General features: G+C 42.9%; 1 protein-coding gene across 1 annotated transcript in view; it reads right to left on the reverse strand.

The window, feature by feature from the left end:
- Positions 1-26,448, reverse strand: part of RNF175 (ring finger protein 175) — a 50,197-nt gene that overhangs the window by 21,458 nt on the left and 2,291 nt on the right. The window contains exons 2-4 of the mRNA XM_032465207.1: positions 16,245-16,282; positions 13,367-13,508; positions 2,355-2,509 (exon numbers count right to left, since the gene is read on the reverse strand). Coding sequence (XP_032321098.1) covers positions 2,355-2,509; positions 13,367-13,508; positions 16,245-16,282 — 335 coding nt within the window. The remainder of the gene's footprint in view (positions 1-2,354; positions 2,510-13,366; positions 13,509-16,244; positions 16,283-26,448) is intronic.

Genomic DNA, 26,448 nt, shown 5'->3' on the forward strand with positions numbered 1-26,448 from the left:
CAGAGGTGTGTCTGACTAATAATGGTTTAAACTGCAGGGTTTCTCTGTGCAAAGCAGTTTGTTGATGTAATTAAGCCACAGCACACTGTTGGGGGCAGGGGCTTTGCCTTCCAGTCTGTGGCTTGATGCTGGGCTCCCTTGCTTACGGCTTGTGCGACCTTGGCCACCCTACTTAGGACGTCTTCCTATGATTGTCTCCTTTATGGAGTGAGGAGGGTAACGCCAGCTCCTAAAGCAGTCCTGAAGATTAGATGAAAAAATGTATTAATGTTTAAAAGGCCTGACACATTCACTGCTCAATATGTCATCTCACTGTTACGGATGCTGTGTCTTCCATATCTGCCCCTCCTTCCCAAACCTTCCTGCTTATTGATGGTGTGAGTTTGTAGAGCCCTAGAGGCCAGAACTTCCTTGCTACTCAGATGACACTGGGCGGCAGATACGCCAGATTAGAAATTGTGCCTGTGCTTCAGAGCAGCCTCCCCAAAGGGAAGTTGGCTTGGGGTTGGAATTGATGTGATCAATCCCAGCTCTTTGTGGCTGGCCTGTGGCCTGCTTTTGAGCCTGGATATTGTTGACAGTCAACCCGACTGCAGTAGAGAGGAAACCCACTTCCCATTCTCAGTTACTGTCTCCCACAGAGGGGTCTTGGTCCAGTCTGCGAGAGGAACAGCCAGTGTTTAAACTGCGCTGGTCTCGGAGACGGCTCCTCTTGGGTCTGCCAGATTCTACACCCTGCTAGTTTGCTCCTACCAGCTTTCCTCCCTCGTCGTGACATCCTCCACTTCCCAATGGAAAGTAGCTAAGATGTGACTTACCAATAAGATGATGATTAAGCAAAGATATACAAAGTCCTTAGGGCGTACTGCCTCTCATAAACAGGAACTTCCTTATCCAGACTGCTTTTCTAGAAGAAATGGAGCCCCGATGAGCCTCTCCCATTGTTACCTCTTAAATAGTAGCAGTGTCTTGGCTCTCACACTGTGCCAGGCTCAGAGCAGCACAGGCAGGAAGGACCTGAGGTGGGAGCACTGAGAACACGAGAAGCAGAGGGCATGAGACCCTGGCCACCTGAGACGGAGGAGCCATGATGTGTCAGGAGGCAGCATTTGGGTATTCTGGGGAATGGAGTTCCTCTTCACGGGCACAGAAATACTGTGTTTAGCTTAGGTAATTCATTATACAGTAGGAAAGTGAACCGTTTTCACTGAAATAGAATATGGATTACATCCAGGGGATGAAAACAAGTGCATTTCAATTCATCCAAAACTTAGATCGCTCTCACAGTCTTAAGTAACTGACAGCATTTTGTAAGAAGGAGAAGGGGTACCATATGCCCATTTACTGAGGAGTAAACCAGGCCCTACAAAGGCTGTATAAAACCCCAAACTGGCCAGTTTAGAAAGTCTCCTAAAATCACCCTAAAGCTCTTGCCTAAGTGGTGTTAAATTAAAATACTCATAAGCTTGAATTCATTTATTTGAATGTCACTCTTTCTCATCACATGTATTTGATTTCTCTCGCTGAACAGATTTTCCTTCTCTAAAGTAGAAGAAACAGTTGATGTTTGTCTCTCCCATTTTTCTAGAGGATTAGAAACAAACATCCCAATGGCTAAATAATCATAAAACTATTTCACAGAGCTTAGAATTTACTCTCCATCATAGATCAAAACTTGACATTGTCTAACATGCATTTAACGCTCCATATTTTCTCTTTAGCTCATCAGTTTCATGTGGATTGGATTCAGATCTAGTCTCCAGAACCAGGAGAATAAGAACAAACTTGTGGACACTTTATGAGATTATAAGCACTTTGGAAAGATTTGTGGATGATCTGATGGAATTACATAAATTTCAAGAGGTTGGCAATGGTAATTAAAGTGAGCATTGGAATATTAAAACCACATTTATTCTGAAAGTAATAAGTTGTCCATTACTCATGATTTATCAGACATAAAATACATACCTCATTGTTAGAAGTACAAACTTCTGACTCTTGCTTTATTATAAAACGCGTGTGACTCGACTTAGAGTGGGATCGCATAAAATGCTGAGCTCAAAGATTAATGTGCAAATACTGCTCCAGAGAATTTAAACAATAGTTTCACTTCTCTTTCTCCTGGCCTTCACAAGCTAGTATCTGAAGTCATAGATTTTACAGGCATGTCTGAATCACCGTTAAATGTTCTCTGTGAACTCACAGCAGTATAGCTGATCTCTCACCAGTTTTGCTCTTAAGGGTCAAAGGAGTGTCACACCCTCCTCTCCATCAGGAAAATGGGAACTAAATATAATTTTTAATGGTTAAAGTAAGGGCATGATGGGCAAAGAAGGAAGCGAATACGTACGTACCGTGGTGTTCCCCCTGAGAGGGGTTTTCGGGTTGCTCTGAAGAGGATGTAACTGGTGGTAACTGAGAACATTCCCCAAAGAGACAGAAACCGCCACCAGTAAAGTTTTATCGTGAAATACAAAGGGACAACCCACATCTGCAACAGGGTCACCAGCTGTCAGAGAGATGAACAGAAAGTCTCCTTCAATGACTGAGGGTCTAGATGGCACACCTACTAGTAAACAATTCAGAAGCTACGCTGGGGGAAGCCACCTTCACAATCCTGTCTGGAACATGCAACTGGCTCCCCACCCAACTGCAAGCTGTTCTGTGCATGCGTAGCTATGGAGCGGGTCGGCGTCATTATCTGGACACTCGGGTGGGAAGTAATCCAAAACACCCATCTTCCATCACCTCCTTCCTCTGGATACTTCAGATGAAAGCAACTTTAGGCTGCAATAGCAATGTGATTATGGACTAACGAGCCTCACTTGAGTTGTTAAAATTGGGGACCGCAGTGCCTGCTTCCCTGGGCTGACCGAGGTGGGGAACAAGTGAGATCACAGCTGGGAAAGCGCTCTGGAAACAGTACTGGATGCCAAGGGGCTGTTGTTACTATCCCGGCACGTGTGCAAATCACGGTGACAGGCAAAGGCAGAAGTGGAGTCAGAGCAGCATCTGGGAGGTCTCCTGCCCACTGTCCCAGCGCACTCCTCAGCGTTAAGCCTCTTATCCCAGCTGTGGAGTTATCTTGCTCCTGATGATCAGATCTGCAACCCACCGGTTTGCTTCTGGTCTTTTCTCTCCAATTACTGGTGCCTTTTCCAAGCAGCCCAAGTTGTAGATTAGACCCTTTCCTGTCCCTCTGTGCATCACCCCTTGTGGCCTGTACCACTGACATGAGTCCAGGTAGCCTTCAGAGGGTCCTTTAAGTTGTCTGGCCTCAATCCCACATGGCAGGAAGCAGGACAGACTGCGCTGATGGGCTGTGGGTCAATGACTTGATACAGTTGCCATAGTGACACTTCTACTCTATAGATCAGGCCTAATACCAGCTATTCACCAACTTGTAAAAAGCAGATAGGTTGAAATAATAGCAATAACCTTTGGACTTTTATGTTTTATCACATTTGGACTGACCACCTATATTTGCTCAGCACCAGTATACAAGGGGGATGGCAAAGAGGTTTTGTCTCAGGTGTGGACTTTAATTGGTCATGGCACCTGGCAATGCTCTATTGAGGAAGATTCTGAGCCTGGGTTCTGGTTTATCGATAAAGAGTATCATGATCAATTAATTATGTCTGCCAGTGATGTGGAAAGAGCTTTCAAAGCATGTGTGTCACAGGTTTATCACCTGAGTATAAAAAAGACATGTCATTTGCTAACTTGCTTCATCTTGGTGATAAAAGGAGGTGATTTAGACAAAAGAGTCTACTTTAAAAAAGTTTTTGGATCCTTTAATAAGAACTTGGAGATAATAGTCTCAAAGTCAATAACTGAAATTATTTGATAGAACTTCAAAGTGTAAATGAAAAAGGCCAGGCCACAGTCATTCTTCTTTCCATGTCAAACGAGAAGATACATTTTCCCAGGCTTTTCATTCTTTTTATTTCTTCATCCCCATGAATGGCCTGGATCTGAAGTCTTCTTAGGGTGGCTCTAAATCTCCTCTCAGGGAACACGACAGCTGTTATGATACGTATGCATTCAGACAAAGATACACACAGAGTAAATCTGAAGTAACTATTTGGAGAGTTTGGGAAAAAAATATCCTATCACCTACTTTTTTGGTTTTTAAATTTCAAGCAGTACTTCCACAGAAGAATAAATATTCTTTACTCCTGCCTGGATTCGTCAGATCATTGCTTTAATCTTCTGTACTGCTTTGTGGGGGTGGTCAAATGTAATGAATGAGTTTGCACCTTTATTTCTGAAATTGAGATAAATGTGTATATATCCAAATAGGAAAAACAAGCTTTACTTGAGGGAGCAGAATAGTTTCTCATGAGGGCCAGAAACCACAGGCTAGATAACCAGGACTCATGCCCAGTTTCCTTTAGCACTCAGCATCAGAACCGTGACTCTGCTGTGGATAATAAGAGTGTGTAGCCTCTTAAAAAATTCTCCTCAGTATTTTGGTCATTCATTTCCTCTAGCTCATCATGGAGATGGTTATAGAGGATAAATGATAGATTCTGGCTTCTTTTGTTCATTACTTCTGATATGAAAGAAGGAAATGGACATAAACTCCATCTTTCAAAATCTGATCATCTGTCATTTGCATTTTTCATCCTTTTGTTTTAAGAATTTGATTCAGTTTTACATTTACCCCATAAAAGCTGATTTTTTTGAAAAATAAAAAGATTTAGTTCATTTTAATTTAGTGAAATGACCATCCTCTTATATTTTATACTTTAGATTATAAGCCAAAGTTTAGAAGACTAATCCATTTCCTCTAATCGGTGGAGGTACACTTTACTGTAGTTTGAAGCGATGATTGGTTTTTTGTAAAACTAGTTCTCTCCCTGTAGATCTATAATTGCAACCCATTTCTAGAAGATGCCAAATTTCTCTTACTTGATGCCTGGCTTTCATTAACAGTACATAACAATGTTCAAATGTATAGACATGCTACTTTTAAAAAATAGGCCTTGGAGATCAGAAATAAAGGAAAGTTAAAAAAAAAAAAGGTCCCTATACTGTGTTGTATATGCAAATATTTAATTTCTTAACTATCTGTAAAATGTGTACTCAATGTCGTATTTTCTCAACATGCCAGGGGAAAGGTCAGAAATTCACATTATGAATTCAATAATTGTATGGGAAGTCATTTTGAAATGAGGGCCACATTTCAGAGCAATTTAAAAGATTCTTTATCAATTTCCAGAGCAGTTAAAACTTCTCATTTTTAATAGTAACTGCCACATATGAAATGCAGGAATGTTGTTCCTCATAAATAAACACATGAAATATGTGAAATGGAGCTGCAAGCTTGCGGAGGAGAAAGGTTGGCAGCTGGGACACATTAATGATGCCAGAGGGGTCACCATCTGGGCATGTGCGGATAAAACACATCTGCATTCCTGGCGGAGGGCAGCCCGTGCATCTGGATCACATCACCCCAGCCTCCCCACCCACATATCGTGGCAGGAGGAATTTCATGACAAACACAATGCTGCCCAAAGGTACCATGTTTGTTCTTGGGGCCAGGCACATGATGAATCTGAGAAGAACTGCTAATCAAGGCAAAACAAAGATATCTCTTCATTTGTCTAATTGTACAGAATGATGAATGGGTCACACCGAGCGAAAGAAAGAAAAAAAGGAGAGAGAAAGAAAGTTATGTGATGCCCATTCTCTTTGCACTGCAAATCCCCAACTTGCCTGCAACCATTGGCGAGTGTGTCTGTGTGTATTTGTGTGGGTGGGCACAAAGGGAGATGCTCAAAGGTAAGCAGAAAATTATCCTGAGAATAAATGACTCCAGAAAATATTGCTGCTATCCGTGCAAAGTCAGTAAACGGAAGTGTGGACAATTCGAACAAGTAAAAGTACAGAATCCTGGCATATGAAGGGCTCTTAGAAATTCACTTGGTCCATATTTCTATTCCATTCAATTTAGACTGTTGATTCTGCCATGGTATGTGTGGATGTAGGTATGCAACTTTGTATGTATTTGTGTCTTGCCCCATTTTAAAAAGACTCAATAGATGCTTTATTGGTACAGCAATATGTGCTAGTGTTTTACAGCTATTAATAGGCAGGAAGTTTGATTTAAATAGAGCAATGTTTCAACTTGCGGCAAATTATTTGCTTGTGTATTGATGCAAGTCAACAGTGTGTGTGTGAAGTCCAATTTCTGTGTATGTATCATCAGGCTTTCTATTGATTTGAAGGACAGTAGAAGGGTTGTTTTTTGGTGCCCCCTCCCTCATTTCCTGCAGATACGAAAAGTAGGAAACATAAAAGAAGGTGGAGAGGACGGTGTTGAATGAAGTTATATTTTTAATTAAATGCGGTTAAAAGCATTTGGAAATAATTTAACGTTGAGGCTTTGCCCATGTCTACACCATATCAACTTATATTTCCAGCTGATAGTCAGCTGGAAAGAGAAAAATTCAAATGTCCAGATGCTCAGTCTCTGTTGCACTAAAACTGTTACTATGTGTTTGGAAACATCCAGGTATTTGGCAGTATCTCAAACAAAACATAAAAAATTTTCCACTTTCTACCCACACTTTTGGGCATCCCTTGGGAGCAGTTAATGTTATATTTTTAAACTTTATTTTCATAGTCACCTGTTTCTTTTGCTTTAGGTATTTTAGATGAACTGCCCTGATGTACACAGCTCCTGTACACAGTACACAGGAACTGTCTAGATGAACGAGCTTCAGAAGATAGACAAATTTGTTAAAAGCTCTAACTGAAAAAGTTCTGAGCTTTTTGGAGTAGTCTGTCATCTCTGAAGTCCATGGTCCAAATTATGCATGAAATAACGTGAAAGTAATAAGACTTCATGTATAATAAACAATAACTTCAGGGTACAAACATTATATGTAAATAATAATACCTTCAGTATACAAAGCTGTTTACACATATTATTACATGTACACTTCCTACTTTTTTTCATAACTCCCCTACCTTTTGTATCTGTAAATTCCCACCTCCACCATTGATCATTGATTTATTTAGTTGTTCCATCCCAGCATGACATATATAGTGGTTGCAAAATTGTTAACCCAGATCACTGTAAGAAACAACCTTATCAACTCGGGTACAGTGGTCACGTGCAGTTCCCACTGCCTTCGTCTTACAGACGTTGCTCATTTCCAAAGGTACCTGGAACAGTCCCTGCCCCCAAATTCCCTTCCATGAGGTTGTTTCAGATACTTGTAACTCCATTTTATAATTCCGTTTTCTCTCTTCTCTTAGTATATCTATCTACTGCATCTCTTTTAAAAATTGCCTAAGTGGTTGCCCTAGAGTTCGCAACACACATTTATGACAAATCCCAGTGCACTCTCAAATTACATTACACTGCTTCACTAGTTGTAAGAAAGCTTATGACAGGGTAATTCCAAGTCCTCCCTCTTATGTCTCATAACATTGCTGTCATTCATTTCCCTTATCCAGATACTAGGACACCCAATGCATTGTTACCATTACTACACTGAGCCAAATAGTTATCATTAGATAAATCAAGAATAAGAAATACAATATTTTATTTTTGCCTTCATTTATTCCTTTTCCGACACTCTTCCTTTTTTTATGTAGATCTGAGTTTCTGACCTATGTCATTTTTCCTTCTTGCTGAATAACTTTGAACAGTTTTTGCAGGTTATGTCTACTGACAATCATTTCCTTCATTTTCTGTTTGTCTGATAAAGTATTTATTTCTCTTTCACTTTTAAAGGATAATTTCTCTGCATATAGAATTCTCGATTGGTGGTTTTTTTTGTTGTTGTTGTTCAATACTCTAAATATTGTACTCTATTTTTTTTTGCATGTATGGCTTGTGAAGAAAAATCTGATGTAATTCTTATTCTTGTTCCTTAATAGGCAGGGAATAAGAAACTTCTGGCTGCTTTTAAGATTTCCTTTTGCCTTTGGCTTTCTGCAGTGCAACTTTACTATGCCATGGTATGGATTTCTTCCTTTTTTTTTTTTTTTAACATTTTTTATTGATTTATAATAATTTTACAATATTGTGTGGATTTCTTGATATTCGTCCTGCTTCTTCTCTGAGTTTCTTAGGTTTGTGGTTTGGTGTCTGTCATTAAATTTAAAAAATTCATAGCCATTATTACTTCAAATGTTTCTTCAGCTTCATTATATTTCTTTCTTCTCCTTTCGGTATTCCAATATGTTTGTGGCACCTTTTGGAATTATTCCACAATTCTCAGATATTCTGATTTTTTTTCTTTTCATTCCCCCTTTTATTTTCTCTGCATCTTAATTTGGGAAGTTTCCAGTGATATTCTCCTCAAGCTCACTGATTCTTTCTTCAGCCTTGCCCAGTCTGTTGATGAGCCCATCAAAAGCATTCTTCATTTCTGTTACGTTTTTTTTTTCTCCCCTAGCATTGCTTTTAGTTTTGCCCTTGGAGTTTCCACCCCTTTGTTTACATTACCCATCTCTTCTTCCTTAGCATCTTAACCACAGTTATTTTAAATTCCTGGTTTTGATATTTACTTTGTCTCTTCAGACTGTGGTTTTTTTTTTTTTTTTTTTTTTTTTTTATCTCTTTTTAGTACGTCTTGTAATTTTTGGTTGAAAGGCAGGCATAATGTTTTGGGTAATGAGAACTGAAGTTCTTCTTTGGGTAACAGAACTTTTACTGTGAGGTTTTGTGCTAATTTGGCCAAGAGTTGAGCTGTGTTTGATGTTTGCTATGTGTCAGAGGTCTCTCATTTCCATTGGTAGACTTGTTTGTGTCTCCGTTTTTGCCTTTAGGTTCCCCTAAAAAGCTCATTCTTGTGTAGCCTGCCACGTTTTCATCTGTAATCACCTGTTACACTGGACACTTAATGATGCGGTGATAAGGTAGGGGCAGTGCGAGTGTTCCATCATTTTGTGACCAAGTCTTGGTCTTCTTCTTTTTTTTTTTAAAATGTAATAGATTTATTTTATGACATTGAAAATAGTTTTTAAAAAATTTTTTTTGGGGGGAGGTAATATGTTCATTTATTTATTATTATTATTTTTGGATGGAGGCACTGGGGATTGAACCCAGGACCTTGGGCGTGCTGAACGCTGCACTCTACCGCTGAGCTACACCCTCCCCATAAGTCCTGCTCTTTCAGTTCGTTCTTCCCTTGTACTATGACCCTCCCAAGTGGTTCTGAACTTTCTGTTTTCCCCTCAGGTGAGACAGGAAGGCTAGAGGGGGCTGAAGGTGTGCAATTTCCCTTTCTCCACATTTGATGAAGCCCTGATAAAAGCTTTTCCCCTGCTGTGTATGTCTTTGTTATGGTGAACACTTCAGATCTAAATGATAAACTCTTCCTCTAATCCTGTCAGAAACACAAGGGTTTTTCTTGGCTGTTTACCATGAGAAGAACTGGTGGAATTCCTGGAGGTGAAACCTACAAAAACACGTGGGGGCCCCTAAGACTGTGGCCCCCAGCAGTTTCTCACTCTCATGCTAGTCTGAACTCCACTTCCAGCAGTTCTCCCAAGTTTCTTCCAACTTCCCCATTAAATGCTTCCTGCAGTGTATGATTTTGGCAGCTTCTGCTCCCAATAAGCAGAGCTTGGTTATGACTCCCTGCATTCATCTGTGCTTCCAGACTTTGGGGATGGTGGTTTTTCCTGTGACCTCAATTCTCTGAGAGGGCCAAGAAAAGTCACTGACATTCAGTTTGCTCAGCTTTTTTTCTCATAATATGGGAGTGATGACTTTCAAGCTTTTAACATATCAGAGCTGAAACCAGAAGTCCTTTCTACCTTAAAAAAACTCATCATTTAAAAAATCAGGAAACTGAGGCTCACTGTAGTAAAATGTAGTAACTCCTGAGCCAGTTCTCGTCTCTTCACCAGCCTGCCTCTTGTTCCTGTTAACCCATCTCACAAAAGCAGCCTGGGGAACACTCCCAGACAAAGCAGATGGCAGAGCAGGAGGGTGTGGCAAGGCGGGATAGACAGGTGTAATGCTTGGAGAAAACAGTACATCAAAATCTCCTAATGGAGAGTGTAGATTAATGGGGGGCACATTCACTTTAGCTTTACAGAAGCATTCAGAAAGGGATTCTTTTATTGGTAAACTGCTTTAACAGTGTATGATTAAATTTGCACACATGTTTTACACAAACAATATCTCTTGAATGCATTCAGAATCAACTAATGGTACTGAGCGCTCACTGTGTACCTAGAAATTCTCACAGGACAATGTTCCGAATCACGAGAAGTTTGGGGGTAGGTTTCTATCTGCTGTGCTTGCGTTTTGCAGGTAAGGAAGCCACAGTTCAGAGATACTGAAGGAGCGTATCCCTGATATGAGAGAAAATAACTAGTGAGGTTGGATTCTCGTCTCTTCTTTGCAACTAACTAGTTATATGACTTTGACCAAGTTATTTAATCTCTCTGAACTATATTTCACAATGGAAATAAAAAATAATTACCTCCCAGGGTAACTTAGATAATGTACCAAAATCACTTATCATGAGTGTAATAATACATAATAGTCATTTATATATCAATTCATATATAGTATTTCATATTAAATATATTATTATAGTAATGTAATAATATTATTATGGAGTAACTATTATTATAGTAATTATAATTAATATGTTATATATAATAATATATTATTAATATATTGGTGGAGGTTACAATATCAAATCATGGAAATAAACTTCACTATATGGCCCTTTGTAGAAAAAAGCCAAGAACTTCAGAACCTTATAAACATGTTCAAAACTCTCTGTGGCTCTGGTAGGACCTACATAATCTTAAATGCCAAGAGAAACAAGTTAAAATTTAGGTTCCCTTTGGATGATAAGGCTGTTTAGGTCAGCGTTTGTTGAAACATATCCATCAAATTCTACCCCAAGACATTAAACTGAGTAGTGTGCTAGGGCCAAGTTTTTGGATACAGTTCATGCCGAGTACAGTAAAAAAAAAAAAAAAAACAAAACTGGAAACCAGTGCTGGAATCAACTACTGTTGCTCTGGGAACCATTTCCAGCTGCAGTGGTTGCGTACATCAACATGAGTTCCTGAAATGGCGATGTTCTGGTGATGGCTCTGGCAGTGAACCCCCAGGAAGAGCTGCAGAGCATGGAGCAAAGGCAAGGGAGCATGTGGGATCACGCACATGCTTCATCTCACCTTGAGCCAAAGACTGTCATCAGAGCCACGCAGGGGAAAGGGGCTGCTCCACCTGTTCCTTTGGGACAATGCAATCATAGATGGACTGATGGGACAAAGAAGTAGAAAAAATTCTAGAGGCCAAACTGTGTCTATGAACTAACCCAGAAGAGTTCCAGTGGGGAGCCATGAGACCCAAATCTGTCCTTGACTACTGCGGGCATCTTCAGGCTCCTAGCTTTGTCAAAGTGCCAGACTGGGTCACCCTAAGAGAGGCCACGATCATGGTCACCTGGTCACCTCCAGGGTATCCTTAGGACCACAGAGCCTCTCTGGGTAACCATAAAATAACGCAGCTGTGTGACAGTAGGACACAGTGAGAAGTAGGGAGACAGGAAACCTAGATGGTGGGCGTGGAGCACAGGCAAAAGCAACGTGCCTGGAGCACTCCGGGCAGTGCAGCTTGCGCACTGAGCAACGGGAAACAACGGGCAGACCACACCAGCTAACCAACAGTTGTAGTCTGAGCCATTGAGAGTCAGAACCTCCAATGGCAACAAGTCCTTCAAGGGGCCACTGACCCATGGGTAGGTGTATCTGTGTCTAGGTAGAGCCAGTGTTAACTCATTGACAGATGCATTGACATCTTCAAAGAGTTGACATGGGAGCAACTTCTTCAAATACAAGACAAGGACAGATTCTTTTTGACATAGAGCACCTCAAAGCATCATCAAATAATAATGGTGGAGGAATGGTGAGACACATAGCAAGTCAGTTGGCTCACGTGGTGTTTCCTTTCAAGGGAACTTTTCCTTCTATGCAAAATCTGCACCTGTGTCATCAAGGAAACTGAACTTAAAAAAATCTCATCCAGAAGCAATAATTAATAATTATAAAGGAAGGAAGGACTAGGGCTCTGAACCCTTTCCTGAAGAATCCAAGTTTCTTCTTAAGGACTCTAGGACTTCTATGTTAGGTATTTCCATTTTGAAGATAAAGAAACCATATATTTAAGGGGCTGTTTCTTGATATGAGAGAGAATAACTAATGAGATTTGATTCCAGTATCTTTCATTAAAGAGCATTTGTCCAAGTATAATGTAGAGGGCGTTCGTTTTAATTGACAAGAAATGACATGACAGCAAACGGATGCATTTGCTTGAAAACCAAACAGAAAAAAACCCCACAAGATCCCCTGTGGAGAATGCAAAAGAATTCCTTTAGATCCATGCTATGTAGGATAAATAAATGATGGATAAAAATAGTGGTCTAAGCCAACACATTCTATGTCACAGGCAAGTCTTGTACAATGACCAATCCAAGACCCAGAACCATGTAGAGTGTTAATTGAGGATTGTTTTCCTTTGCAACGTTTGTTTCTGTATTTAGTCTGTACTCAAGTCGAAACCATTGGTTCTCAAAATGCAGTCCCAGGACCAGTAACATCAGTACCATCTGGGAACTGGTTAGATGTGCAAATCACTTGGTCTCCATTGAACCAGAAACTCTAGAGATGGGACCTGGGGATCTGATTTAATGAGCCCTCCAGGTGATTCTGAGGCACTGTGAGACGTGAGAACCACTGCTCTAAACGTTGCAATGCCATGGTCTCAGGCCCGATGAGCCCAGGGTATGACTCTGAGGCCGTGAGATGGGAAGGTTCCAGTGGGCATGCTCAAATGGGATTGGTGACAACAGGGTCCTGATCTGTGTGGCTGAGGTCAGCGCAGTGTCTGCATTAACACGCTTCCTGGGTATGGAAACCGTCAATGCCAAGACAGTTCATTGCTAATGAAGCAAAATTAGACAGCCTCAGTCCTTCAGTTCTGCTGTTCCTAATCCTCCTTGCCCTGGACCAGTGGCAGAAGACGTTCATACACAAAAGGAAAGTTGGTTTACTTAAACCAGGATTCCTCAGCCTTGGCACTACTGACGTTTTTGTCATGAGGAGCTGTCCTGGGCATGTTTAGTGGCATCCCTGGCCTCTACCCACCACATTCCAGTAGCAACTCCCAACCCCCACCTTCCCTCCTGCCAAGGCGTGGCAATTACAAATGTTTCCAGATGCTGCTGATTGTCCCCTGGGGGGCAAAACTGCGCTGGGTTGAGACCACTGACTTAAACCAAACCAGTTCCTTCAATGTGGTAACAAAGGAGGGGTGCCAGGTGAAGAGGAGTGGGCTTCCTGCGGCCCCTGGGCAGGGGAGGGGGTGACTCACATTGTAGGACCGGCCATGCCTCTGTCTCCACTGCACCAGCACGACCTGGGCGATGACCAGGGCACAGAGGAAGATCAAGATCATCTCCACGTGCATGGACTCGTGGCCCCGGTGCGCCTTGTACATCCTCTCCTGCTGCAGACTGCAACCGGCAAAGGAGGTCATCTGAAAACGCCCTCAGTTCGAGCACATTCAGCCAAAAAAGGAAAATAGGCTGAACTCATGAAAAGCAGTTGTGGATTTCAAATGTCAGGTTTTTGAAGTTTTGAATGCAAAGTTCTCCTAAGTCCTTCTTGGTTCCTCCCTTTTCCCCAGGCTTGGGGAAGGGTCAGCCTGAGTTTATCAGCAAAACCAACTCTGCTTAGCCCTTAGCTTTCCCATGTGCTTTTGGCCTCAGCCTTGTCCTTTCAAGGTAAGGGAACTCACTGATGGGCCCTGGGAAGACCTGGGTTCCAGTCCCCGATCTGCTACTTCATCGCCTTGGGAAAGTCACTTTTCCTCTCTAAGCCTCTGTGTCCACTTTTGCAAATTTCAAACAATGATCCCTCTGTATCTTGCAGGGTTGTTCCAAAACTGTAAAGCATGTATATTATTTTATTTGGACCCATATGAGGAATAATAATTACTATTAAGCTGATTCATAGGAAAGTGTCATTTTTGAAAGTCAAAAAAATCCAATAAAATATTGGTAATTTCAAATAATTTCTGATATTCTCAAGTAAAAGGATATCTTGCAGGTGAGACCTATGGAGAGGCTATTATCCACTGGGCTCCGGAGAACACCTGAATTATATACATTGTTTTCATTATAAGGAGAAAGTCTTGCAGAGCAGGTTTTATTTTAGGCACAAACATTCAGAGGATGGTTAAATGCTTCAGCGTTTAGTTGGGCTCTTGATTTTATATAATGGTAGAGAAAACCACTGAAATAGTGTGTTATCCGGTTTAACTTCCTCCAGCAGAAGTGGACTCCAAGAAAGTCTAGAGTCATGGTTCTTGACCTGTACTGTAAGTTGGAAATTTTAAAAATCACAGTGCCCAAGCTGTACCCTCGATCAATTCAGTGACCATTGCTGGATGTTCTAGGCTGAATTGGGTCCCCTTAAAATTCATATGTGGAAGTCCTAATCCTCAGGACCTCAGAATGTGACTGTCTTTGGAGAAAGGGTCTTTAAAGAGGTAATTAAGGTAAATGAGGTCATTAGGATGGATCCTAATCCAATATGGCTGGTGCCCTTACAAGGAGAGGCGATGAGGACACAGACTTACACAGAGGGAAGGCCGTGGGGAGACACAGGGAGAAGGCGGTCATCTGCAAGCCAAGGAGGGAGGCTTCAGAAGAAACCAAAGCCAGCCAACACCTTGCCTTTGGACTTCCAACCTCCAGAACTGTGAGAAAATAGATTTCTGTTGTTCCAGCCCCCAGTCTGTGGTACTTTGCTGTGGCCACCTGAGCAAACTGACAGAGATTTCTAGGATTGGATCTAGGCATCAGTAATTTTTAAAGGTTCCCTGTGTGATTTTAAGGGGCAGTCAAGATTGGGATCCACTGACCTAGAGGGAGAGAGAGTGGTCCAGGATCCAGATGAGGGAAAATGGGGGAACAATTATGAATCTGGCCGATCGATTACTTTATAAACATTGGTTAACGTGATCTTTCACCCCAAGTGGGGCATTGTCAGTCACAAAATCTCTTAAATTTTCTACTTATGACTGGTCACAATATGCATTAGTTAGAGTACCAGCCAGAAAGCTCTCCAGGGTCATACTCTGTGACCTTTGAAAGGCACTCGTTGGGTGCCTGGATTGGATCTCTGCCTTTACCAGCGTTTCTCCAGAGCTGCCTCAGTTAAGGGCCCCATCCAAATCCCAGGAGTGCCCCCTGCTGGAGAATGTGCAGAAATAAGCCCACAGAGCCTAGTAAATAGCCCTGCTTCTCTGAGTTCAGCTTCTCTGAGAGGGCATCTTAGGATGCTAGCGCTGGGAGGTGCCACAGATATACTGAAACCCCTTCATTTATCACGTGAAGAAGCTGAAGTCCATATCGGGTGATCAAACTGAGTACCACTACGTGGCTACTAGTCTCCACGTTGGAAGCTGAGCTTAGAAGCCGAGAATGATTTCTAGAGGCTCTTTAAAAAGAAATATTCACTCTTCTGAAGAAATGGGAAGTGAAGAAAAATAAGAAGTGCGAGCACTTAGTTATAGTTTGTACAGCCCCCCAATCAAAAATAACTATTTCATATTCTATGTAATGAACAAGCTTCAACAGAGGCCACATGTAGAGAGAAGAGTGAATTTGTCATCAGGCTAAGACAGGACTTGCACAGATATCAAACAAAACACACTCCAGGACATTTCATCTCTTCTATGTATATACAGTGAAGGTGCATCTCAGATGGTTAACGTATGTGGAAGTACTTTCGAAACTATAAAGTAGTGTACAAATGTGAGAAGTATTTTCTATTTTGATTAGGAATGCATTCACTAGTGGTGACCATAATACAAAAAAGGAGGGCCATTTCATTTTTGTTTCATTCCGTCTGGTGCCCATGGCCCTACAGTAGGTACCATAACACAGGAGAAACAGCCTATAAAGAAAACTAGGTGTGTCTTGTGCCAAAAAGGACAAGGACATGTAAGGACACATACTGAAGGACAGACATCTTTGTGGGACAGTGTGTAGCCCACTGTAGAAAACAGAAGAAATCCCTGCAGTTTTGGTCTATAAGATCATTGTGCACACATGGCCATACTAACTCACCTTCTACCCCAGGAAATTTATAAATAAAATGAGAGCTTCATTTAATTTCTCAAACAGTGGAGATGGAGATTCATTTTTAGTATACCAGCTGTAAAAAAAATACAAATCACTTACTTCCACTCATCATCGGCAGAAAGCTTTGTGTGAGAGATCTGAAAAACATAAAAAAAAAAGTCCTTCTCAAAACTTTCTCATTTTCTTAGCTTGCATTTTAGAACATGACATGGGAAACTGAAACCATGATAAATAGTGATGTTTCTTAGTACTGGAATAATTGAGGATGGGAGCTCTAATAGAATATTTGCTTATGGAACTAAAAAATACGCACACAGGTACACATCCAAAACAAGACAGTAAGCAGGTCAATGTCAATAAAGATCAACAAAGATTCGATTCTGCTTTCTAGGTCAGAGAACCAGATGAGGCCCGTTCTGTGGTTTTGTCTGGCAATTCAGTCGAGGTTGTAGAGAGAGGCAGTGTCACCCTGGCTGCTGGTATATGATGTGTGAATTGGAGAACATCTAAAAATCCCTCCATTTTGCTGGTGAACTGAATGATGCCAATGAGTAAATGCCATCTCCAAATTTAAGGTTTTTGAGACGAGCTTTCCAGTTACTTATTTGGAGCATGTTCATGTCCTCCTGCTAATTTACCTTAATTTAAACCTTGACTCCTGGGAAGTAGGGGTAACCTGGCCTTGCCCTGAAGACTGAGCTGGAGACCACAGAGACCATCCCCAGGAGATGCTTCTGGCCGACCTACATGGTGTACCCACATGCTGTCTTCCATTGGTCACTGCTAATCCACTCCATTTGGTCATTTGAAGCCTTTAAGGCCAATCACTGGAAAGACATCATTGTGTAACTTTCATGGAGGAAACAACTTTATCCCAAGTCCATTAGCATTAAAAGCTAAAATCCCCAATGATGGCAAAGAAGACAAAGCAAATAAAACATTTGTTACATAAACCTGACATTAACCAGATTTTTCTTCCCCACTTTGTTTTCCTTAAGTGGCAGAAGTAATTCTGACAGACGGAAAGAAACAACGTCATTCATCGTTCGGGCTAGGATTTCTCCTGTACGCCGGTTCCGCAATAACGTCTGTGCCTTGGTCAGAGGCTGGAGGGGTGCCCTTGCAAGAGAGGTGAAAACACCGGATGACACAGCCAAGCAGAGGCTTAGGCAGTGTCTGTCCAAAGCTAGGACTTGCTGGTTGATGCTGGGAGAGAGGAAGTGGGTGAAGCAGTAGGTGATGCTGGCAGCATCTGCACAGCTCTCTGCCTATTGGCTGATCCCACCAGGTGGTCCCTGACATCCAAATGGAGGTCACAGCACCTGGGTTCCAAGGCCGCCTTCCAGCTGCAAGACCTCAGTGGCAGCCCCCAGGGAATAGCAGTACTTGAGCCCCCTCCTTTGTCCGAAAGGTCCCACTCTGCTGAGGGAGACATCTGCTTTGAGGGAGAAAACACTGGATGGGTTTGGGGCCCTGAGCCATGCAGCCACCCAGCACCACTCAGCATCAAACACCGAGCTGACTCAGAAGACACTGGGTTGACGTTGGGCACATCACTAACCTGGGCTTGTCTCCATTTCCTTCTTAGAAACTGGAGATTGATATAAAAACTGTTCTTGTCTGCTTCCCTGGAATATTGTGAGTATAAATAAGACACAGGATGAGAGTTTTGTAAGAAGGTGCTTCATCCAAGGGCCAATTATCTCAATAAACGTTATAACCAAGAAACTCCCTGGGTCCTTCTCTTTTTGCTGTTCAAGATCTTTGGGTTCATGGTGCTTCTTGTTCAAATCAGCTTAAAACAGGGAACTGGGTTTTTAGTTCAGTTGAGAAGACAAATTCCCTTTGACTTTTACAAGCAATATAGCCCTGGGCATAAACGTGTAACTATCCACCAGATTCCAAGTCTCTTTGTTTTTAATTGAGGTATAGTTGAGTCACCATATTCTATTAGTTTCAGGTATACAGCATAGTGATTCAGTATTTTTTACAGATTATACTCCATTAAAAGTTAATACAAAATAATGGCTATAATTCCCTGTGTGATATAGTATATCCTTGTTGCTTATCTATTTTGTAGTAGTTTGTTTCTCTTAATCCCACACCCTTAGTTTGTCCCCGCCCCTTTCTTTTCCACTTTGGTAACCACTAGTTTGTTTTCTATATCTGTGAGTCTGTTTCTCAAGTCATTTTCGGGGGGAAAAGGGGGTGGCAATGAGGTTTTTATTTATTTACTTATTTATTTCAGTGGAGGTACTGGGGATTGAACCCAGGACCTCGTGCGTGCTAAACACAGGCTCTACCACTGAACTGTGCCCTCCCGTTCTCAAGTCATTTTTAATGAAGTATAATAAATTATTCTACTGCTGACCAGGGAAGCTTCAAGAGTGGAAATTGTAGCTGGAAAGATTTCTGCTAAATGCAATTAAGAACTTCCTTAGATCAAGGGGTATTGAAACTAATATTCTTATTTCCTGGGGAAAAAGCAAACAATGACAATGATGGTGATGGTGATGATGACATTCTTAGAGACAACTCTTTTCTAGCTAGTAACAGTTCCCCGTAGGACACTATTTTTTTCTAGGGCAGAACCTACTTTCTGACAATTTTTTTTCTGTTATGTTATTATGTAAGCCCTTCGATGCTCTTAAGAGCATTTATATTCTGGAAATTGAAATGACACTAAAATTCATCTGAAGGATTAGCATGAGGATAGCCAGGAAAATTCAGAAAAAGAGTGAAGACCCGGGGCTTGGCCTCTCAGGCACTGAAATTCACAATACAGCCACAGAAATTAACTAAAAGCCTTACTGGCCCAGGAACAGGAAGACAGATGAGTGAACAGAACAGAAAGTTCAGCAGCAGGCCCCATTGTATACGATAAGCGGGTCACTTCAAATCACTGAGGAAAAAAATGGTTTGTTCCATTGAAACCATTAGCTAGTCATTTGGGAAAAATATAACGCTGGATACATACCCGGCTTCAAAATAAATTCCAGAAGGATCAAATATTTAAACGTAAAAAAGAAAATCTTAAAAGCACTAGAAGTAAATATGAGTAAATATTTTAATAATCCCGCAGTGGAGAAGGCATTTCTAAGTGTGACTTGGAGACCAGAAACTATAAAGTAAAAAAAAAAATCGGTAGATTTTGAGGACATAAAAATCAAATTACATTGTCATCACCTATATTTCAAAGACAAATTAAACTGAAGAAAATACAACATATGTGAGGGCAAGAAGTTAGTAACTTTATTGCTAGAAAATAGGTTCTTCTCTTCGCGCAGGAAAGAATTCAAGTGCGAGGTCATAGTAAAGTGAAACCAGATTTATTCAGGGAGATACACATTCGACAGACAGAGTGCTGGCCATCTCAAAAGGCAAGAGGGAGAGAGGCCATGAGATGCAGGGGTGTTTAGTTTAAAGTAAAAGTAGATACACACTCCATAGGCAGGTTGTCAGCTGTCTCAGAAGGCAAGAGAGAGTGGGTTGTCAGTTTTTACGGGCTCAGTAATTTCATATGATAACAAGAGGGAGGATTATTTCAGTAGTGTTGGGGAAGGGGCGGGGATTTCCAGGAATTGGCCCCTGCCTATGTTTGCCCTTTTTTGGTCAGCCAAGGCACTGTCATGGTGGCTGTGGGTGGTGCGCCATGAGGCTCAAGGTCTCCCGGAAGTCGAATCTTCTGCCATCTTGGTTCTAGCCAGTCTGTCCTGTCCTCAATCATTGTGTCATTCCTTCAGTGGTTGTGCCTTGCCCCTTCCCTCCTGCCTCTTGAATAGGAAAAAGAGCACTTACAATTTAATCCAAAAGAGACACACATTTCCATTTAGTCCTTTCTGTCTCTTAAGAAAATTTTTGAAAGTTTGGTAACTGAGTAGAAATTGATGGAGGAGGGCTGGTGTAGGGCTGGCACGTTCAGGTGGATTAGGGTAAAAAGAGAGGAAATAAAGAAGAACTTGGGCCCTGGGAAATCAGAGATAGAGGTGTTAACTTGCACCCCACCACCCCACCCCAAAGCTGGTGTCCAGGCAGACCGGGTTCCCTTCCTAACTGCACCGCCTCTCTCCCCACCACTGCAGTGGGGTAGTTTGGAAGCAGCTACAAACTGCCTGGAAACCCTGAGTCTGAAAAGTGAGGAGGTGAGTGAGGAGGGGCTAGAGAGGGTGATGGGAGGGCGGCTTCCAACCGTGGATCTTTGGGGTGTTTGACGGGACCAGGCTTCATCCCTGGTTTAGGTGCTGGGGTGGGTTGAATGCTGTCCCTCCCAACCAACCCCTCCCCAAAAGATATGTCCAGTTCTTACCCTCAGGTACCCGTGACTGTGATCTTATTTCAAAATAGGGTCTTTGTGGATGTCATCAAGTTAAAGATCTTGGGATGGGATTATCCAAGGTTCAGGGGAGGCCCTAAATCAAAAGGCTGGTGACTTTATATAAAAGAAAGTCAGAGGGAGATTTGACACCCAAAGACACACAGAGGAGGAGGCCATGTGAATTCAGAGGCAGAGACTGGAGATACACAGCTCCAAGCTAGAGACACCTGGAGTCGCCCAGAGCTGGAAGAGGCAAGGAAGGATTTGCCTGCAGAGCCTTTGGGGGGCTCATGGCCCTGCCGATATGTAGATTTTGGATGTCTGGCCTCCAGAACTGTGAAGGAATAGATTTCTATTACGGCAGCTCTGGGAGACATATATGCACATCCAGCCGCAGCAGGTCCTCGCTCCACTCAGGTGTGTAAACAGTGGTGCAGGTGGGGAGAGTGTGGTTCCTACAAACTGTGGGTCAAGCAGGCTGCCCAGGTCATGGGTGGACTGCAGGTAGGGCTGTCGGAGCAGCGTGGTTTATAATCTTTAGACGTGTGGCAGGTGGGCCTTTATTGGTACCCGGGGCCTGTTAGAGGCAGGCCTGTCGCTTGGCTAGGGATGCTGGCCGTCAGGCAGCAAACAGAAATCATCCAGGCCAAGAGAAAAGACTTGCAGAAGTGGACCGTCACCATTCTCCCTATGAAAAGGCCCTGCTGGGTCACCCTCCAGTGCGGCCTGCCTGTCAGCAGGCTCTCCTGCTTACAAGAGCTTCCAAATAGTATTTTAGTGTCTCCACTTAAACACAAGCAGATGGCCAAAGATCACCAGGTGCTGGAGACAGGAGAGGGTTGGTTCTGTGTCCATGATGACAAGGACACCAGGCTTCAAAGATGTAACCAAATGAAAGCTCTTAGAAACGTAAAATTTGAGAACAGAAATAGAAAAATCTAATGGGAAAGTTGAAGATAAATTATGAAACTCCCTCGGAGAGAATAACTAAACTGCCCCTCCCCCAAAGAGATGGAAAAGAAAAAAGAAAATATAAGAAAATTAGAGAATCTGGCCAGGAAATCTCATAACCAAAAAATAGGAGTTCCAGACCAAGAGAATAGAGTTGGCTGATAGCAAGACATTTTTAAAAAATGATACAAGAAAATTCCCAAGGATTGAAAGACGTCTGTTTTCAAATGAGAAGACTCACCAGGGGCCCAGGACATAAATGAAAAAGGAGCCACATCACATCACATCACATCAGTAGGAAATCTGAAAATTGTGATTCAAAAGGAAAAGCCGATCCAGAGAGAAAACACGGGTCAAATGCAAAAGATCCAAGCTCGGGAGCCCAGGGGACCTCCGAACACCAGTTCCACGAGTTACAAGACAGCAGAGCGAAATGCTGAAATCTCTGAATGAAAATTACTTCTATAGACAAACTACCACTCAAGTTTGGAGGCAGAATACAGATATTTACAGACATGCAAAATTTTAAAAGCATTCACCTCCTCTCACCTACAGACTAAAACTGTCAGCTTGCTAGTGTCTGTTAGTTACTTTGTAAAATATACATGTATTCTTGTTTTTCCATTGTATGCACACTGAAAGACAAAGATGTACCATTTCTCTGTTTTATGTTGGATTATATAGGAAATGTTTGTGAACAATTTTACAAAGATGAAAACAGTTCCTGTGGATGTTTTGTGGAGTATCTTGGCATCTGTACTGATAGAGGTTCACTTCCAAATAAATAAAACTCCCATAATGCTAGATTTGATGTGTGCCCAATTTGAACAAGTGTTGATTGACACATGTAAAATTTGTTAAAACGTTCCTCTTGTAAGGAAATACTATAATCTCAAATTTTAAAAAACAAAAACAAAAAACAACAAAAAAAATTCATCTCCTGTCTCAGGAGGCTCCACTAAAATAGCAGGGTGAATGGAGAAAGAGAAAAACAGGATTTCCAGGAAACTGGGCTGCAACCAGGCCAGTCCCCTCCAGGTGAAGGGACCCCCCAGGAGGATGGTGGAGGGGCCTCCAGGATGGGTGTCTGGGCAGCGGGCTGAGGGTGCAGCCAGCCTAGACTGGACCAGGAACATGATGTTTCACCAAGTGTATCTCCAAGAAAAAGATGAAGCCAAGAGATCAGCCGATGTGTTCCGGTGTGTCGAGAAGATAGGAACAATTCCGGGGGAGGGTCGGGGGATGAACAGGGCACTGGTACACAGAAAGCTGAGGATGCCAAAACATGAAACTCACGGGAGAGCGGAATGATACAGGGTGCATATGTAGTGCATGGATGTGTGACCCAGCTGAGAGTGATGGTACCCACTTAGATTCACTAACGTAACTGGTGAATGAAGACTTCGCCAACACTTGTGATGTAACTAAACTGAGAGGATGGGAGAAAGGGAGGGAGTGGGAGTGGGATGGGGGGACAAGCTGGTGTGAGAGAGCAAAGTTCTCATCATCCATAGCAGAGGATCAATGAAACCACACCAGTGACTAGAAATCGAGGTGCTGTACAACTGTGTTATTTAAAATAGGGGGTGTGTAGCAGAAAAGACGGCTGAAAGTGCTGAAAATCTTTGCCTCTGGGGGGCGGACATCAGGAATAGGGATGGCGAGTGCAAGTGGGGCTGCTGGGGTTTGTGTGTGTGTGTGTGTGTGTGGTTGTTTTCAGTCTTGTAGAATTATTTGACTCCTTAAATTGTGGATGTATGAAACTTTAATACAAACTAACATTAAAAAGAAAAAAATATTCATAACAAGGAGGTATAATTTTCCCCTAAAAGAATGACAAGGGAAAAAATGCTTTCTCATGCAATTCAGGTGTGCCTATATGTGAAGACAAGTTCTCTGGAGAAATCTGGCAAAATTTTAAGTGTTCATCTATTCTACTATAGAATATTCTAGGAGTATTCTTTCAGGACATGAAGAGACAAACACACAAGGAAGGCTGACACAGGTGTTCACATCGTTTTTAAAAAAATTTTCCCTTTTTTTATTAAATTCTTTTGGGGGGTAAGTAGTTGTTTGTTTATTTAGTGGAGGTACTGGGGATTGAACTCAGGACTTCTTGCATGCTAAACATGAGCTCTGCCACTGAGCTATACCCTCCTCCCATGTCGTTTTATTTATTGTTCTGAAAAATTGTCAACAATCTAGGTGTCCATCGCGGGGGATTCGTTAATGAGTTATGTTATCTCTACACAAAGGAAATCCATATAGATCTTTAAAATGATCGTGCAGAGCCTTATCCATTGACGCAGAGATATTTCCACAACATATCATTAGGAGAAAAAGGGTCCTCCGTAAACAGCTGGCATAGATGAGCCTATTCATGTAAATGTGTAGTTACACAGAATGAAGGACAGAGCCATCCAGAAGAGAGATCCGTCCAGAGCGGTTACTGAAATGTCAGCAGGAATGGTCCATGGGTGATGCTCTGTCTTGGGATATTTACTTCTTTTTCACACTTGTCTACATCGAATGTATTCAACGTGAACACACGTCACTTTAAGAAATCAGGCCATCGTGTTTGTCTGCCCGCTCCTTATTCCTGCTCCTCGTCTAGAATTGCCACGAACTTTCCTGCCTATCCGTGCATCATCATCCCAACCACCCCTCCTCTCTGCCAGCCAAGTCTCACTTCTGAGCTCTGGATTCCTCTGTACAAGTGCCTCCAACACATCTCCACCTGGATGGCCCTCAGACACAGGAACTCAACCTGCTCCGAACTGAACACATGAATTTTCCCCCAAACTGCTCCCATTTTGTTGCCTGCCATCTCACTCATTTGCCCCACATCCCATCCACCCAATTGCTCAACACAGAAACTGGGGGCGCCATAATTGACATAACCCTCCACTTAGACCTTGTTGCCCCCACCTCTAAATACTTTGCAAACCACTTCTTGCCACCTCTATGGCCTCTACGCCATCCATTTTTTTATTCCTTCAACAAATATTTATTGCCTCCGACCTGTGTGCCAGGCACTGGATAGGGGCGGGCATATGATGGTGAGTAAGACCGACAAGGTTCTGTTCTCATGAAAGTGTGGACAATAAACAAGTAAACAAACCAATTACCTAATGTAGCAAATTCTAGAAGGAAATAAACACAACGTGATAAAGCATAACCTGCGGGGGAGGGGCTGTTACTCTGTAGGTGGGTGGCGGAGGAAGGCGCTCAGAGCTGAGGAGAGATGGAACCAGGCATGCGGCGCTCCCCTCCTCCCTAGGACCTTGCCTTCGCCTTTCCCCCTTTTCAAACAGCCAGGTTATCATATCAAAAGCCGACTGATCATATTATCCTGCCTCTGCTCATAATCCAAGCAGCTGCCCTTGTTAACATACCTCATCAGGCCTGTGTCCCTTTTCGGCTAGGCTTCCCTCGGCGGCCCCTGCACACACTCTGCCTCAACCAAGCAGAAACTTCTGTCCCCTGAATGCTTTTCCTGTACCCTGAGCCTCCCTCTGGGTGACCCTGGGCCCACTTCCTCCAGGAAGCCCTTCGGGTTAGGCCCCTCTATTGGCCCATGGGTCCCTGCCCACTGTTGCCACACTGCAAGTCACTGATGGTTTATTTCTGTGTCTGAATCTGCAGGTAGGCAGGGCTGGGCCACACCCCACCCCTGAGCTCCCGCCTGGCTTGACACACACTCAGTTGATGTATTTGAAGAGCACCACCCTCCCAGGATAGACCCTCATCATTTCTCACCCCAGTTGCTCCCTTTTTTTCTTTTTTTTCAACCTTTTATTTGGGGGGGGAGGTGTGGGAGAGGTAAGTAGGTTTATTGATTGATGGATGGAGGTCCTGGGGATCGAACCCAGGACCCCATACATGCTAAGCACTGCGCTATACCCTCCACCTATCCCAGCTGCTCCCTTTCACTTTCAACTCCTCCCTCATGACAATCCATTTGTTAGAAAAATCTTGCTACAAGGAGTGGTAAAGCCAGAACAGTAAATGCAAACTACTGATGTCCCTAAGACACTCGTGAGCCGGAGGAGAGGGTGTTAGGTTTAGAGCACTGTGTTCAGTGACGTGGAATTTGTGTTAGAGGAGGAGGGCAGAATTCCCGTGCACAGAGGGGAGTGGGGTGTGTGTGACCTCCCCCAAGGCAGAGAGCAGGTTTGGGGCAGAGGTGGGTCCTCTCGGGGGAAACCAGAGCCTGCAAAGCAGACCTCAGAGAAGCAGATAAGAGGACCCCGGAATCCACACTCACCGCTCTCTTGTACTCCAACTTTGAGGATTCTCAAGAGCACGCCAGGCATGGCTGGCTCAGTAGGCCGCGGGGGTGTGCCTGAGCTGGGGGGAGGAGGATGGATGGGGAATAGGGTGATGGTGTCTGCTACAGAGAGGTCGGAGGGGAGCTGGGCCAACCGTGACCCACGTCATGGAGTTGTCTGCTCATTTGTCCACTCATTCATTCTGTCAGTGAATATTTACAGAGGCCCTGCCATTTTCCAGGCTGTTTTCAGTGCTGAAACTGTTGTAGCTAGCAAAGTAGATGATGTGTCTGCTCCCCTGGACCTCCCGAGGTGATGGAGGCTCTCAGAGAAACAAACTCACCAACAGACCACTTCAGGTGGCGATGGAGATAAGGAAAATAAAATAAGGTGAGGTTTAGGGTGAGAGGATGATATATAGGCGATCAGAAAGTTTTTATGGGGTGGTTGGAAACTCTCTCTCTTTTCCTTTTGTTATCCTCAGCTCTTGTAAAGTCTGGTTTAAACCAGCACTTCTCAACTTTTGATGTGCTGTCACCCAGGGGTCTGGTTGCAATGCAGATTTTAATTCAGTAGGTCTGAGATGGGGACTCAGAATCTGATTTCTAATTGGCTCCCAGGTGACATCTTGGCTTCCGGTGGTCCTTGGAACACACCACCTTGCCATGGGGGTCTAAGGGAAAAGCTGAGTCCCTCCCAGGGCAGACTTAACAGAGAGGCCATGCCTCCTGAAGGCAACAGCAAGGCAGTGATGTCAGCCTTAAGG

Source organism: Camelus ferus, chromosome 2 (assembly GCF_009834535.1).
Source record: "Camelus ferus isolate YT-003-E chromosome 2, BCGSAC_Cfer_1.0, whole genome shotgun sequence".
In the NCBI taxonomy this organism is placed as follows: Eukaryota; Metazoa; Chordata; class Mammalia; order Artiodactyla; family Camelidae; genus Camelus; species Camelus ferus.